Raw genomic sequence first — 17,439 nt, forward strand, 5'->3', positions numbered from 1 at the left:
GGTCCATCAATGGCTCTTAGCCAGGTTGGGCAGGGATGGTGTCCCCAGTCTCTGTTTGCAAGAAGCTGGGAATGGGCAACAGGGGATGGATCACTTGATGATTCCCTGTTCTGTTCATTCCCTCTGGGGCACCTGGCACTGGCCACTGCTGGAAGATGGGATATTGGGCTAGCTGGACCTTTGGTCTGACCCAGTCTGGCCATTCTTATCTTATGTAATCATTGTGGCATCAGCTCTGGGAGAGCGTTGGGCTGCTGGGCAGGGAATGAGAAACCACAAATCACCCCCCACACACACCTGTCCTGCTCGGTCCGTCTTGACTTTCAGATCAGCTGCAGAGTCTGGAACAGGGAGGAGACCAGGGCCAGGACCTCCACCCCGACTCAGCTTCGCTGCTGCTGGATCAGACCGTCAGACAGAGGAGCCAACCTCAGCCCAGCGCCTGTAACAGCGTCTCTAGCCTGAGTGTCGCTGAGCGACAATGGGGCCAGCAACTGGGGCTGCTGAGAGTGAAGTGCGGCTGCAGGAGTTGCGTGTTGATGGCAATGGAGACCTGGAGGCTGGTGGGGAGCCAGGTAATGGGGTGTTGCTGCCTGGGACCAGGCTGGAGAGAGACCCTGAGGCTGCCCCACGTGGGCCCATGTTCTCAGTGGCAGCCGCCAGTGCCCAGCAACCTCCTGTCTGTGGGTAACAGGGACTGGATCTCCCCCGGGGGCGCTCAGGGCACCGATCCCTGGCTCACAGCTGCTGCCTGGCGCACACAGTGGTGGCCATGGATCTGTGCAGGGCCTTTTGGGCTGGGTGTGTCAGACCCCCTGTGACAGCCCTGGCCCATCTCTGTCTGGTTTGTTCTCCCCCCTTCCGCTGTGTGTGGCCAGTGCGAGACCCCAATGTGAGGGAACAGGTGCACTCGGCAGTGTGGGCCCAGCCAGCGCTCGGCAGGGGGCACGGGGGGGGAGGGGGAGGCAGCTTGAGGTCCTGCAACCAGAACTTATGGGTCCTTGTCTCTGTGCCCCTGAGCTCACCAGGGAGGGCTCTGGGCTGAGGGGAAGGAGGGACTGTTCTGCCAGCCCCAGCCTGCCTGAGCCTTCAGGCTCCTCTCCCAGAGCGTCTGATGGAAGGAGCAATCGACAGAACTGGGCATGTTCTAGGGCAGCTCCAGCCCTGGTGCTGTCGGTGAGACGTGTCCTCGTAGCCGGCCTGACGGGTCTTTGTGTTTCAGAACCTCGTCATAACTGCATGAAAAGTCAAACCGGTCCAGTTGTGGTTGCACTGATAGTTGTATCATCTGCTTTGATCGCTGCCATCATTGCTGTGGCAGGTGAGTTCCCAGCTTCCGCCCTGCTCCCTTTCCCTCCCCTTCCCTCCACGATCTCTGTGAATCCCATTCCGCTGGGACCTACCACCGTGACTCTCTCTTCCTGGTCTGTCTAGCTTCTGCCCTTGAGACAGAGGATTCCTGGGGGATGTTCCTCCACGACCCTCCTCCTGCTCCCTCCCAGACCCCTGCACCTGAGCACTCTCTGTGTCGGACGATCTGACTGACGTTAGCTCCCCCCGGCCCAGCTCTGAGCACTTTGGGTCCAAGTGACCTTTAGCACGTGCCATGAAGCCGTCACTTACCAGGGTGTCCCATGGGACAGGGCGCAGAGCAGCAATGAGCCCTTTGCCTGCACTATGTTGCTTTGAGGTTACCAGCCTGGCCTTCCTGCATCTTCAGGTCATGCCCGTGGCTGGGTGGCAGGTGCTGCCGTGTTATTGAAATGAGCCATAGAATTCAGTCTAGACCCCTCCATCAACGCAGCATAGAAACCCACCAATTGCTGATCTTGGCCATGAAGGGTCCCTGGACACCATTCACTCCCCTGGGCTGCACAGCCAGCACGTTCTAGTGCAGAGGGCATGTGTTTGTTGTGAACATGAACCCTGCTGTATCTGCCAGTAGTCTGGGGCAGGGGGGGTTGTAAGATGATCAGGGGGGGTGGGATTTATCTGTTGCTCTGGGATCTGGTCACTGGGCCCCAGGAGGGTTTAGCAGCTGGCAGAGGGGATTGAATCCAGGTCTGTCTGCATTAGGAGTAGTCTGTGCCGACGTCATGACATCCGGGCAGTTGAATTGGTGCAAACCCAAAATAGACGCACTGCCCTGGTGCACAAAGGAGCTTGCCTGGGTGCAGTTCACTGCAGGAGTTACCAGAGTGAGCCACACTGCTCCAGCAGGAGCGGCTCCAGGGGTTTTGGCGCCCTAGGCAAGGGTCCTTCCGCGTTCCTGGTCGTTGGTGGCAATTCTGTGGTAGGGGAGTCCTTCCGCGCTCCCGGTCTTTGAGGCACTTCGGCGGCGGGTCCCGGAGTGTGAAGGACCCGCCACAGAATTGCCGCCGAAGACCCGGCGTGTGAAAGGACCCCCTGCCTCTGAATTGCCGCCAAGGCCGGCAAAATGCTGCCCCCCCAAATCTTGGCACCCTAGGCGACCGCCTAGGTCGCCTAAATGGAAGCGCCGGCCCTGTGCTCCAGCGCATCTCCAGGAGGTGTTTGCCCTGATGGAACTGCATCACTGTGATTATAGTGGTGCAAATTGCTCTGATACAGATGGGCCCTGAATGCTGGCTCCTGCTGCAATGGCAGGCTGTTGCAATGGGTAGCACTGGCTGTCACTGTGTAAGGTGGGATCTGTGAGCTTGGGGTTGGTTACACCCCTACAGGTGCAGGGAGCTCTGCAAAACATGTGGCATCTGACCTGGAGATGGATGGTAGAGACAGCCTGTGCCATCAGCTGTTAGTCACTGACTTCTCTGCTCAGTTCTGTAGGGGAGGGGTGTGGGCTACTGTGCACTGCACAGTTAAATCTACAGGGCAAGATATGGCTTGTGAGTGAGATGAGCGCATGCTCTTTCTTTGATGACAGTGGCCTGGTTTCCTGACTCTTCCAGACTTAGTGTCTGTTCCTCGCTGAGCGCCAGCCACATGAGAAGACTTTAAAACCACTTACCCAGTTACTGTGGTGGAAAAAAAGGTGATATGCTCAAAAATGTCTGGAGGGGTTTGAGTCAGACTCCTTTGAACTAGTCAGGCCTTTCAAATATCTCTTGGGTGTCAATTATGGGTGAGCTCACTGCTGTTCTTTCCTGGCACTGAAAGGGTTACATTGTGTGAGGGCTTCCAGCAAGTGTCTTTCTTGCTGCTGTATTTAGGGAAAGAAAAGTCTGCAGGTAGGAGGTGAATTAAGTTACATCATTCCTGGCTGACAAGGTAACTGGTCACTTCCTGTTGCTGTGATTTCTGATGCCACCTTGTGGCTTTCATGTCCTTGGGTGAAAGTTACTGCACATTCTTCTGTTATTCACTTGCTGTTTGTTGCTAGGTTAAACATCTAGCAGTTGATCTTGTGCCTGGGATGAAATGCTCTGAGCTGTGTTAGTCCCTCTCAGGCTGGGAGTGTCCCTGGAATCCTCCCTGCCAGGCAAATTTACTGTGACAAACGTCTCCATCAACCTGCGTCTGATTGCAGTGGACAGGCCCAGGCTCATGATCCCAGTAGGCGTGGCATGTCGGTCAATTGACTGCCTGTTTGGCTGCAGTCACAGTATCAAATACTCCAGCAAGAACTCTGGGGGTAGGAGTCCACCTGCCTTTTTGATTGTGTGTGTGTGTTTTTCAGAACTTGGTTTCATTGTTTTGCTTTATGATCTGAGTTAAAATAAGTCATTTAAGTAGTTTTTTTTTCTTTTTTTAATTAGGCGTAAGTATCTATCTAAAGCTAAACCTACTGGAGACAATGAACTCTTGTTCTTGTTTGTTACTGTTCTGATAAAATGGTATTTAAAATATTTGACCATTTTTTGACACATTTGACTGGTGAATTGACCGATTATTTTTGTACTAGTCAAATGCCCAATTCTAAATGCAGCTCTTACTCCACATGTTACTTTCTCATTCTCAGTGCTGGCATCTAAGCTTTCATCAGCTGATCGGTGGCCCTCTGCTGGGCCCACATGCCCGGACGGCTGGATCGGGTACCGAGGGAAATGCTACTATTTCTCCGAGACTGAAGGGAACTGGACCTACATTGAGAGACACTGCTCCTCCTTTGGTGCCTCCCTGGCTGGGATCGACAGTGAGCAGGAGTTGGTGAGCGACTCTCTAATTGCGATACACTGTCCTTGGCACAGCAGCTGCTGCAGTAGGATGTGGGCTCTGCCCCTGTGGGACAAGGAGCAGCTCTGAGCCCTCTCGTGCTGAGAGGCCAGAGCGAATGGACTTCCAGCCGCTAAACGCTGGGCCCAGGGCCCAAGTGTCTGTGTGTGATCACAGGGATTGCTCATTCTCAGCTGCCCCCTCCCCAAATAAGGAGACAGCCCCTGTCTAAGGCAGGGCTGGCTCAGGCATCTGCTGGCTGCTGGAGTGGGACTGAACACAGGCAGCGCTCCTGCTTTGGGGATGGGAAAGGAGCAGCCAGCTGAGGATGGGGTGGGGGGGATCCTCTCACATTGACCCCTCCCACTTCGGCTTGACTTGCTCCCACCTCCTACCTTGCTGTGGTGAGCGACAACTACTCGGTGAGAAGAGACCCAGCAGCTGCCCCCAGACCAGGGGAACTTGTGGTGCAGGTGACTGGGAGCACAGGGGCAGGGAGGGTTAATACAGCCTGGGTGATCTTGTGCTTTGCAAGAGGGAGGGGGAAATCCAGTTTCCTTCTGAAAATAAATTGAGCCCCTTCAGTGTGTGACTGGGATTCTCTGCAATTCAGATCCCTGAAGGGGGGGCGGGGAAAGCACCAGATCTGGGGCTGATCCATGCTGTCCCTCGGCTTTCTTTAAGATGTTCCTGGTGCGCCATAAGGATATCCATGACCACTGGATCGGCCTCCGGAGGGAGCAGGGGCAGCCCTGGAAATGGACCAACAGCACCGAATTCAACGACCTGTGAGTCTGTCTCACCCTCTGTACTAATTCCCTGGGCTTGGGGATTCTGGTGTCTGAGCAGTTTTGAGTTCAGCTGGATCCACCATTGAGTGGTAGTGAAACAACCAGACACAACCCTAGTCTGTTCGCATACTGCGTGTATTAGAGACCAATGGGAGCCAGCCACAGCCAGAGGTGCCCTTGCAGTGTGCTGGGATTTCAGCTGGGACACTCGCTGTTCTTCCCCAGCCCTCATCTGAGACACACCACCCCCGTCACTGGAGCTAAAGAATCCACTTCTTTAACTGAAAACCCCTCCTGATTGATAAAACTCTTACACAGGCCAGCCACTAGAGGAGGATGGAGACCCCCCAACTTCTCTGGTCCGGGTTACTTCAGTACTTTGAAAAATCAGGCTGTTATGGCGCTGTGCTCCCCAAGGCCAGTCCCCATTCTGCTATATTAGACCCAACCTTTGGATCCTCCCTGCTTCCAGCTCCACTGGGCCTGAATAGCTACCAGACACTGTCTCTAGTTCAGGCCTCTGTGGCACACTGCTGTGGTACAGACTCCCTGTCTGGTACCCTCCTTAGGATGTGGGACCCTGCAGTCCAGCTGCTGTAGGACCCCGAACCAGTGCTGAACCCTCCCAAACCTCCCTAGAGGCTATGCTGTCCCTAGAGCTCCACCCTCCACTCCAGAGTAACTCTGGGAGAGTCATGTGACGGTTACAAACACGGAACTCCTGCTTTCGCAAAGGAACTTCTCAAACACACTCTCTTTTCCCCCATCCCCAATGGAAAGCTCAAGAGTTTTATAGATCAATGGAAGAGGAAACCCCTGAATGCAATTTCTTCTTTCAGTCTCATCTTGATTCTGCTCAGAGAGTTTCAAGGAGGCAAGATCCCTTCTGCCTCCCACTTTCCCTGCTCAGTTGTCTGGTTCTGCTGAGGGTCTGCCCCTCTTGTTAGAGGACTGGTTGGTCCCTTTTGAAAATCAGTCTCACAAATTCTCTCCATCCCGCTGAGGACTTTCCATTCTCCAGCACCCATGGGGGCTGCTCAGCATAGAGGGTCACTAATAGTCAGCGGTTCTGCAAAGCCCCCACTGTCCTGAGCTCTGCTCCCAAGGGGCTGTGAGAGTAGCTGCTCTGCACTCAGGCCTGCACTGTGGAGAATGGCTCCCCTGGCTGTGACTGGTGTGAAATACCCAGGCTCTGCCTGACTGCATCTCTCTGGCTTCTGTGTTGCAGGTTTCGGATAAGAGGAGGCGGTGACTGCGCATATCTGAATGACGAGAAAGGGGTCAGCAGCTCACGGTGCTACATGGAAAGGCGGTGGATCTGTAGCAAACCTGAGGTGTATGTGACGGGAAAAGGGACTGCACTGGAAGGGAGCTCAAAATAAGCCTCCTAGAAATGACACTGATACAACTCATACCTACTTGAATGAATCATGTCCCCGTTCATCAGCCTGGCCAAGATCTCAAAATCGGGCAGTGGGGCCCTCAAGCAATAAGTGTGTGTCATTTAAACTGTGGATTCTTTGTATATACCTTCTGCTTCTGAACCTTTAAACTCAGGGACACATTGTCAGGCTTCTCTCTGCAGCTGAGAGGGCGAGATCTTATGAGAAGGAGTCTCAGCCACATGCTGGGGAAGTAAGGGAAGGGGAGACCTTGTTAGTTTAGACTCCAGAACAGCATTTCTCAAATATGGCCACCAGCTGATTGTTTTGCAGCCACGAGAGCCTCCAAAGTGGTCAAACAATTGCTGAGATGTTAAGTATTAAAGTTGCCTTGTAAATGCCATAAATCCTAATGCACACCTGTCATAAGTAGATAGGTAAGGGTTAATTTTCTTTTACCTGTAAAGGGTGACAAAAGGGGGAACCAAACACCTGACCAAACACCTGACCAATCAGAGACCTGGATTTTTTTAAGAGTCTGGGAGGGAACTGGAAACTCGGGGTCTTTTTTGTTTTCCTCGGCTGTGAGTAAACAAGCTTTCCTTCTAACTCCATCTTCTTTCAAATATGCTACTATCAAGTGTGAGTATAAAGGAACCAAGGTAATCGGCTGTGATGTGCTTTGATTTGTATTTACATGGGTGTTGATTTGCTGGACTGGTTTAATTGGGCTATCTTTTAAATCAGACTGTTTATTCCTATTTTCTTATAAGCCATATTCCTGTATTGAGTTTCTTAATGCAGTATTATTATTCTGTATTTTCTTTCTTTTTATATAAAGTTTCTTTTTAAAACTTGTGGGAGTTTCTTTTCCTAGTGAGGCAGAGGGGAGAGGAATTTCTGTGCCCGGAGCTCTGTTACATCTGTGACAGGCTAGGGGGGGAGGGAAAAGCCCAAGCTCTGTGTCTTACTTTCCTATTGTCCCAGGGCGGGAAAAGGCTACGGGACAAAGGGAGGGGTGAATCTCTTGTGTGAGCTGACTAGGTTTGAATGCATAGCCTCGGGGAAGCTAGATTGCCTCTCTGGTTGTATTCAAAGGGAATAGGACAGCATCGCACCGGCTAACCCAGGAAAGGGGGGGAAGCTGGGGGATGAGATAGAGGAGACCCAGGGGCTCTGGGTCTTGGAGGGGTCCCCCAAGGAAAGGTTTGGGGAACCCGAGGGGGCCGAAACCCTGGAAAACTTCGGCTGGTGGCAGCGAGATAAGATCCAAGCTGGTAGTGAGCTTGGGGGAGTTCATTGTAAGCACCCAGATTGTGGACGCTAAGGTTCAGATTTGGGACAGACGTTTACCACAACACCCCCTTCTAAATAGTAGGGTCCAGGCAGAGCTGAACTACACAGGTGTGGTTTTCTTTCAAGTCACAAAGCATATTCATTGGCTAATCGCTACGTTTACATCTCCTGTTACTGTAGCTCTGTAAGCGGCTACTGGCCATCTCACTGTGTGGTGTTTGGGTAGGTTGCGATTGTTCGTGGGAGGAGGTGAAAGAGTTAAAAATGCGAATGGATATCAGAAAGTATTTCAAATAATCCAGTGCCAGAAAACTACCCTGAATGGGATAGACTGTCCCAGAGGAGCCACCTGCTGCTAAGAAAAGCAAAACAGAGAAAGAAAAAAGAACATTTCAGCACTGGGGGAAGGGCAGTGTCTTGTGTTTCTGAAGCCATCTGATTCTATTTCTGAGCAAGTTGCAGTGTGGCTGTTTGTAAGAGAAATTAATCAAATTGAAATGTAGTGCAATGTCCCTATAGCACTCATGCAGGGGAAGCTGAACAAAATTACCACGGTGAATTTCAGAGGCGCAAGCTTTTAAGTGATGCAAAAACCAAGCTGAAAAGACGACAGCAGCAGCTCAGTGAGTTTGTTAGTGTTATCATTATTATTACTGGGATGGATCTGTGGGAGAAATTTTGGACATATTGGCAGATATGTTCTTTAATTATTATTTGGACTTCTATTATGTAAAGTATTTATTTTTAAATTTAGTTGAGAATTGTTGTACAGCCATCCACCTTTTACCAAAAAAGCAAAAGAACAACCAAAAAAGACAAGAATGTGCAAATAACTTGTTTTGTGTTCAGGTCCAGTAAAGAATAAGCACAACTCTACCTTATATCTATTATTGAGCCTGCAAAAAAAAACCCTACGTAAATATGCACATGTAAATTATTTATTTATTTTTCCCTACAGTTAGTTAAGTATTGGCAGAGTCACGTTCTGAGGCTGCCAAAATTTTGTGAGAACGCCAGCTCTAGAAAGTGGTATGGTTACACGGAAAACAAAAATCATTACTTTCCAGTATTTTTTCACTTCTTTGATGATAAACTCATTCTTCTTTTCTGTAGATATAAATGTGATGTTGCATTCCATGTGTTTATGGAAATATGTTTACGAGTGTGAATGCAATGCAACTGGAATATGCTTTATGCGAAAGGTCTCTTGTAAGGTATCATTACAAAGCTTCTAATCTACTGAGTGTGGTCATCCTGTTTGTATAAATGTATCACTCTTGTATCTGAAGCTAGAAATATGAAGTCAAACTCTGAAGTCCTATTGTAATTATGCAAGTGTGGGCCATTAATGGTGGCTTGGAATCTTGATGGCTCCCATCAACTAGGACAATTGACTGTAGATGGCTCTGTTTACCTGCAAGCCTCCACTGCATACATGCGGGCCAGTCCTGAAAGAATGGAGGGGGGCTCACAGGACATGTGACCATGTCACCTGGTACTGGAATCCACCTTAAACCTGGTGCTTTTCCATTTAGAAAGAGGGGTGGGGACCCAGAGAGACAAAGGATTCCTGCTTTGCGCCCAAGATGTAAAAAGTGGTGGAACAGAACGAGGCTGCCAGTCCTGAGGAATCCCCGAGTTACCACCTGAGCTGCAACTAACAAGGTCTGTACCAGGGGGAAAGGATTGGGCCCAGACTAGTAAGGTATCTAATCAGTTAAAGAAGCTTATTGGAACATCTCTGAAGGTGAGATTTACCTGTATTCAGGTTCTCAATGTATTAGGCTCAGACTTGCGTGTTTTGTTTTGTTTTTGCTTGTTAACTTACTTTGTTCTGTCGGTTATTGCTTGGAACCACCCAAATCCTACTTTTTATACTCGGTAAAAGCACTTTTGTTAATCACTTACTCTGGGTTAATTAATTAATACCTGGGGGAGCAAACAGCTGCACATCTCTCTCTATCAGTGTTATAGAGGGCGAACGATTTATGAGTTTACCCTGTAGAAACTTTATACAGAGTAAAATGGATTTATTTGAGGTTTGGATCCCATTGGGAACTGGGTGTCTGGAGACAGGAGTACATGCTGAGCTGTTTTCAGTTTAGGCTGCCGCTTTGGGGGCCTGGTCCAGACCTGGGTCTGTGTTGCAGCAGGTTAGCATCTCTGGCTCAACAAGGCAGGGTTCTGAAGTCCCAAGCTGGCAAAGAAAACTGGCTCAGGACTAGTCTCAGCAGATCAGGTGACAGTCCCAAGGGGGTCTCTGTGACCGAATCTGTCACAGTAGATTTATATCTGAGTGCTGTGTTTTAAATAGAGTGGTTGGCCTGAATTGGCTCTTACACACTGTTATGGAGGCGCCTGTGGGGCTAGGGAGTCAGGTGGAAGTGGCTGAGCACTCCAAGGGATGCTCAGAGGCTTTGAGGGTTGGTGGGTGCCTATTGCTAACCTGTACAGAGCAAGCAAGGCCTGCAGGGGGCTGGAAGGTCATGCTTGCACTGCCAGGGGTAGGTGGTTTCAGAGAGCTGACCCATGGCAGGTAGGGACAAGGCTCCCCCAAAGGTGCCTCTTATGCCTGCTATGAATTGCTCAAACGAGCACACGTACCCTGCTTATTCCACCCCTGTGCCCCCAGGTACAACCCGCACCAGGCATTCTACCGGGGCGAGGAGAACAAGCACCCTCCTGCGCTTCTGTTCCATTCCTGCTGCTTGCACGGAGCTAAGCTACCTGCAATGGTTTTTCAGTGTTCGCTACTTTGTAAGTGGGTTTGGTGTTTGAGTGGATGGGGAGAGGGAAAAGGGAATCAGAAAGTTGTATCCAGAGGGTTTAGGGAAGCATCAATATCCATAGTCCCATGAAAGCTGTAGCAAATAGAATATGTGAACTACCACCCTGCACTGCCTCATGTTCCCCAATGTGTGTCAGCCTGCGATGCAAGGATGGGGGTGCACAAGATGTCTCTATTTTCCTTGCTCGCCGGAACCCAACCCCAGTGGTAATAGGGGGGATTTCTGGCTGGCTGTACTGGGCCTGCAACCCAGCAGTGTCTTGAGCCCCCTCCAGGGGGAAATTCTCATAAATAGGGTGCAGGCTGTATCTGGCCATACCACAGTTGGCATTAGCACCGCTTACCACCGGGCAGCAGGAGGTTCAGTTACTCAGTTGGTTTTAAGAGGCATGGCAGGAGAGGGGAGGTAGGAGCCCCTTAAAACTACACTGGGCACAGACAGGGCCTCCCAGAGAGGGGCAAGTGGGGCAATTTGCCCCAGGCCCTGCAGGGGCCCTCATGAGAATGTGTTTTTCAGGGCCCCTGGAGCAGGATCCTTCACTTGCTGTGGGGCCCCAGAAAACTCATGCGGGGCCTGGGCCCCTGGAGCTTCTTCCGCTCCAGATCATCGGCGGCGGAGGGTCCTTCCGCTCTGGGGCGAAGGGACCCCTCACCGCCGAAGACCCGGCACTTTGGCGGTGGGTCCCGCTTGTGCGGTAATTCGGCGACAGGGGGCCCCCCGCTGTGGGTCTTCAGGGCACTTCAGCGGCGGGTCCCAGAGCGGAAGGAGTCCCCGCCACTGAGTTACTGTCAAGGTGGGGGCTCCCCGCTGCCGAAGACCCCAGGCCTCCTGAATCCTCTGGGCAGCCCTGGGCACAGCCAGGCTCTGGAGATGTTTGATTTGTCCCATGGCCCCGCCCCCACTGCTCCTTCCCCTAAGGCCTCACTCTTTCTCTGCCTCTTCCAGCCCCTGCTCCAACTGCCCCCCCAGCTCTTCCTACCCACTGTTGAACAGCTGATTGGTGGGTGCTGAGCACCCCCTGTTTTTTTTCCCTGTGGAAGATGTGGGGTCAGGGCAGGGCCTCGGGTGAAGCAGCAGAGCAGGGGCAGGGCCTTGGAGCACCCCTAGGGAAAACTAGAAGTGGGCACCAAGGCACAGGGCTGGTTCTCCAAGTCTCCCTCTCCCTGCCCATGTGTGGGGCTGCCCAAGGTCCCACTCTTCCCCCTGCAGACGGGGCAGGCCAGCCAGTCCCAGCCCCTCTCCGTAGCCCTTCCTCCAGCATGGGGCTGGTGTTGCCATTCCACCTCCCTCTCCCTCCCACACATTCCTCCATGCCCCACTGGGGGTCTCATCCCACTTTTGGGGCAGGACTGTGCATTGGTCCCATTTGCTCTTCCCAAGTGATCATCAGCTGCCAAGAGCAACTGGACTAAAGTCCAGTTCTGCCAAAAAGTCTGGATGGCTGGGACAGGGCCTAACAAACGGACTGGCCTGGCCAAACAGGACATATGGTCACTCTGTGTTAAACCTGGGAGCCCAGTTCAGTCCACAGGGGCTGGATCAAAGCAATGCTGGGCCATAGAGATCCCCCATGACCACGGCACCAGCAACCACGGTGCTGCTGGCCCCCACCTTGCAGCCTAGCAGTGGTGGGAGCAGCAGCAGCAGCAGCATTCTTACACATCACGTCCTTCAACTCCTCACACTCTCAGAGGAAGTGGGGTCCAGGGGGTTGGGCATCTGCGAGACCTGGGTTCAATTCCTGCTCTGCCACAGACTCCTGATGTGACCTTGGGCAAATCGCTTAGTCTCCCCAAGCTTCCATTTCCCCATCTGTCCAGTGGGGATAACAGCCCTACCCTGCCTTCCAGGGGTGTTGTGAGGATAAATTCACTGATGATTGTGGCACTCAGGAACCGCAGTGTCAGAGGCAGGGAAGGACCTTACACAGACAAACATTGTACATTTAAAATGAGCAAGTTCTACAATGGGAGCCTATAGCAAACACCAGGCAGCACTCACAGTGTTTGATCTAAGCGGGAACCATCCACCCAGGTCCATTTCCCCCCTGGGGGTGTCACTTTAAGTCTAGTCCAGACCAGATTTGCACTTTGTACAACATCCTGTATGGAATTCTGTGAGGTGCAAAGCAGAGGAGGTGGGGTGGATGTGCCATAACAGGCTAGAACTCCCTTAGAGCTCCTGTTTAATACCTGCTCTTGGCTTCAGTGGCTCTGCCCATAATGTCACCCAGGGAACCCCTCAGCCCCTGAGCTAATTCACCCTTGCCCCTGGGCGGGCAGAGTCCCAGGGCAGGGGTGGGAAATGTGGCTCTTTATGCAAGTGTGGTAATACCAGCACCAGTCATTGGTGTCACAGGGTAAGCTGGCCCTTTAAGGGAGTCCTGGGTTCAGCCTTACCTGTGGCTAGGTGCCCCTGGACTGGAAAAGCACCAGAGAATCCTGTGGCACCTTAAAGACTAACAGACGTTTTGGATCACGAGCTTTCGTGGGTGAATACCCACTGCGTCTGACGAAGTGGGTATTCACCCACGAAAGCTCACGCTCCAAAACGTCTGTTAGTCTATAAGGTGCCACAAGATTCTCTGCTGCTTTTACAGATCCAGACTAACAGGGCTACCCCTCTGATACCTGGACTGGAAGGTTCAGGTGAGGGAAGTAGGTGACCCGGAATCAGGGCTGGTGGGGCTACAAGGGCAGCCCGAGGTCAGTCTGGCCAGGGTGAGATTTGATGGAGCAGGGGTGTTGTGTGAGCAGCTCTATGCAGAATGACTGCTGAGCTCTCAGACAGGGCTCTGGGGGGCAGAGCCAGCTGGGCAGTCTGGGGTGGGCAAGCGGTGGGGTTCTTGTTCTGAACTGTATGTTAATCAGCCAGACACCCTGAAGGGGGGAAAACACCTCATTGTGGAGTTTGGTTAATGGGGGTGGCGGGGAACGGGAAATGGGGCAGAGGGGTAGAGCCAGGCTGGCTGAAACCCTCTGCTCTGTGATTGTAACTAGTGACGCGCGTCTCTCTTCAGCTGGAGTTTGATGAGCCTCTGCCCTGCTCGCACCACCACTGGATTTGAAATAATTTCTCTGTAAAAGCCAAGGGGGTTGGCTAAAACCCAGGCACAGTGAAGCTCAGTGCAATGAGACTTTCGTTCAAAAATGAAACCGAGAAGCAGCCCTTTCAGTGGTAGGTTAATTCTGCCCAGGACGAGGCTAAACACTGAAGTTGGATTCCCTTAGTCGTTTACTGCGGTGGCAGGCTGCTATTTACTGCAATGACTCATACTGCCTGTTCCTTGCACATATCGGAGAGGTCAACTAAAAGGGCTCTGTCCCCTTTAAGGGATTTGGCGCGCTTTATGCTAATCTTATTAGTGTCATCACAAACGTCCCGCCACGCCAGTAAAGTTTCATTCATTTGAACAGTCGACACAGGCAAGGCTCCTGGTGCCTTGTCCAATCCAGGAGCAGTATGCTATGACCACGCCCCCTTGTGTGTCGTTGCCGACCTCCTGTGAATGCCTTTTTCGCGGGTTTTTCCTTGCACTAGCGATGGGGCAAGACGTGTGTGAAGTGAGGAGTTTGGGCTCCCCCCTCAGCCAATGCACAGAGCAGGGGAAATGGATCAGGGACCTGCCCTGCAAGGGATGCTGCAGCCATGGAGTCCCTGGAAGAGGTAAGCTGTGATCTTCCTACAGAGCAGTGTCCTGGGAAACTGACTCCCAGCCCTGCTCTGCAATGGAGGGACTGGGGCTAGGGTGGAGACGGGAGGTTATTCGGAAGATCCCAGTGTTTTAGCAGCCCTGATATTATTTTGAGCGTCTCACAGTGCGTATGAACGAAGTCTCATTTGTACTACAGCAGCTGTTACATTTTGTGTCCATTTTTTTTTTTTGCAAACATTTTAGATAGATAATTAAAAATTTCTAAAACCTTAAGTGTTGGGTTAAGATTTGCCCATTAAAGGGTGACCAGATGTCCCGATTTTATAGGGACAGTCCCGATTTTGGGGTCTTTTTTATATAGGCTCCTATTGTCCGTCCCCCCCCCCCGCCCCTATCCCGATTTTCCATACTTGCTGTCTGGTCACCCCTTTAGCCCCGCTGCACAAGGCAGGGAGCAGACGGTGACTCGGCTACAGTTACACCGCTCACCCCAAGGGCAGGCAGAATCAGGGCAGCGGCTTTAGCAGATATTACCGAGTATCCTCGGTTGGCAGGAACCTAATTACCAGCCAAGCAGCAAATTCCGGGGCAGGCGGAGAGGAGTTTTCTAATCACTGACTCAGAGCTGCTCCGCCTTGAGGGTGGAGACTTGTGCTTGACACAGCTGCCTGCCTGACCTCTTGGGAGATCTGGCTGCCCTGCAGGACTGGGAGTGCTCCCTTCTCTGGTTCTCATCGGGTATGTCCCTCAACCCCCCCCTTGTTATGCTCATAGCTTGTTTGTGTGTTACAGCAGCCCATGCCTGGGCGTCTTGATTTTTTTTTTTTTTTTTTGCACAACTGGGCAATTGTCCCATTTGCTCTTGGAAACTGCTATGATGCCAGGTAGCGCTGGCCAGGCCTGTGCATGGGAGGGGGCTTGTGGGAGGGGGTGGCACTCAGGCAAGCAGCGGGGGTGGGGACGCGAAGAGCTGGGGCCAGTCCCCCGCAGTGTCCCATTTTCTCTTTGGGAAATATGATCACCCTAAGTTAGAGGAGTTTAGAAGATGTATAAATAAAGAGGATTATGCCTTTAAGAATGCCTGGGGGTGGGGGACAGGAGGAGAAGAGAGTGACTGGTTTCTGTTTCCAGAACCCCAGTGCACTGCTTCCGAAGGTTTGGTGAATGCAGCCCTGGGAGAAGCAGTGAAATGGACTATAATGAAGCTGTCTAGATACCAAGTGCTGTAGGACAGAGATTAAATGGAGAAATATTGGGTTTGTTTAACCTCTTGCAGTCAGTGGGCTCTTAAGTGTTGCAAACAATTCTAGCTTAGTCAGAAGTTATGTGCTCGATATGGGAATCCCCAAGCTTTGTCTTCACTGTAAAAACCAAAATGTTTTACATTGGGATGGCTAATTGAGTGCACAACCCTAGTGGAGAGAAAGGTGCCTTTCACCTCCATTACTAGTCCCATCCCAGGTTGAGTGTATAGCATTGATCTGGGCTAGCTATGAGATAAAAGACATCAGTGTCTCATCTCCACTGGGCTATTGCCTTGGGTTAGCCATCTCACTGGAAACTCAGACTTTGTTTTCTTCACTGAGCAGCGGCTCTCAAACTTCATTGCACCAGGACCCCCTTCTGACAACAGAAATTAGTGCATGAACCTGGGGCATGGGGGGCAAAGTCTGAGCCCCTCCATTGGGGGAGGCACTCAGGCTTCAGGTCTAGGCCCCAGTATGTCTAACACCAGCCTTGGTGACCCCATTAAAATGGGGTGCTGACTCACAGATGGAGAACCACTGCGCTATAGCCATAGTGGAATTCTCTGTTCTGTGTCATTATTTGTAGCACATAAACATAGGAGCCCCAGTCACAGACTAGGACCTCGGTGTGCCAGGTGCTGTACAAATGGAACAAAAGACGGTCCCTGCCCCAGTGTTATAGAGGCAACCGGTAGCCGGGTAGTACAAGGAAACTGTGAGATAACATTGGTCGGTGTGTTTGGCAGTGGTCACAGTGCCCCAGCAGCCTGACTTGTCAAGTTTTGGGAAAGCGTCACAACAAAGGAGGGGTTTTGAGGGGAATTTGGAGGTGGATAATGAGGTAGGAGTGTGTGTCCACGGGGATCTCCTCCCAAGTATGAGGGGCAGCACGGGAGAAAGCACAAAGGTGTTTGTTTTAAAGTTTAAGAAGTGGGGGCGATGGAGACTAGTGTCCTGGGCCATCAGGAGTTAACATCTTGCTACTGAATGAGAGATGGTAGGCGGTGAAGGGCCATGAAAGTGAAGACAAGCAGCTTATGTTGGAGACTAGAGACAGAGGAACCAATGGAGGGATACGTACAGAGAGGTCACGTGGTCAAAGTGATGGGCTAAGAAAATGGTCTTTGCCGGATGATGACGGTTCTAGCTGTATGGATGGAGAGGAAAGGTCACATTTAGAGACGTTATACAGAGAGAATCCACAAGATTTAGGGTGTGTCTACAGGAGCAATCAGATGGTGGCAAACTGGGGTGTGAATCTACCCCACACTAACCTAACAAGGTCTGTCCCACTGCATGCTGCTGGCACACATCACGGGTTTCGGTTTTGTGTGATTTTTTTATTTCGCCATATCTGGTCGTGGTAAGGGTGGTAAAGGCTTGGGGAAGGGGGGTGCCAAGCGCCATCATAAAGTGCTTTGGGATAACATCCAAGGTATTACCAAGCTAGCTATTCATTGCTTGTGTCATAGCTTCCTACTCAAATCTGAACCTTAGAGTTCAGAAACTAAGATGCTGGCATGAAACCTCCAAGCTTAATTACCAGCTTGGATCTGATAGCGCTGCCACCAGACAGGAATTCAGTGCCTGCCTCACTCTGGTCTCCCCAAAACCTTCCCTGGGGGACCCCAAGACTCAGATGCCCTGAGTCTCACAACAAAGGGAAATAACCCACTTCCCTTCCCCTCTTTACCTCCTCCCAGGCTTCCCCTCCCTGGGTTACCTGGAAGATTCTCCTGTACTTTCAACTCCTTGAATTACAAAACAGAGAGGACAATTTACCTTCCCCCCTCCTCCTTTTCCCCCTCCCAGTCTTTCCCTGAGAGAGACCGTAATCCTGGCACAGGGATTCCTATCCCCTAGAGCCTCACTTAGAAAAAAAAAATCCAACAGATTTTAAAAAGAAAGCTTTATATAAAAAGAAAGAAAAAGACATAAAAATGGTCTCTGTATCAAGGTGACAATATACAGGGTTAATGGCTTAAAAGAAAAAATGAATAAAAGCCTTATTCAAAAAGAAATACAATTTAAAACATTCCAGCAACTACACACATGTAAATACAAAAAAACATATAAGCCTATTGTCTTTCTACCTTTGTACTTACACTTGGAAACAGAAGATTAGAAAAGCCTGGAGATAGAGAT

The 17,439-nt window shown here is 51.2% G+C and overlaps 1 protein-coding gene across 2 annotated transcripts in view; it reads left to right on the forward strand.

Annotated features, from left to right (window-relative positions):
- The window catches only part of LOC116829207 (C-type lectin domain family 2 member D-like), a 276,193-nt gene that overhangs the window by 208,061 nt on the left and 50,693 nt on the right, over positions 1–17,439 (forward strand). Inside the window, exon 4 of one of the 2 annotated variants that reach the window (XM_075071685.1) lies at positions 6,154–6,564. The exons of the other annotated variant lie outside the window; for it this stretch is intronic. Coding sequence (XP_074927786.1) covers positions 6,154–6,307 — 154 coding nt within the window. The 3' untranslated portion in view covers positions 6,308–6,564. Of the gene's footprint in view, positions 1–6,153; positions 6,565–17,439 lie in introns of those variants that run through there. 2 annotated transcript variants of the gene reach the window in all.

The sequence above is a fragment of the Chelonoidis abingdonii genome, chromosome 12 (genome assembly GCF_003597395.2).
Source record: "Chelonoidis abingdonii isolate Lonesome George chromosome 12, CheloAbing_2.0, whole genome shotgun sequence".
Lineage (NCBI taxonomy): Eukaryota > Metazoa > Chordata > Testudines > Testudinidae > Chelonoidis > Chelonoidis abingdonii.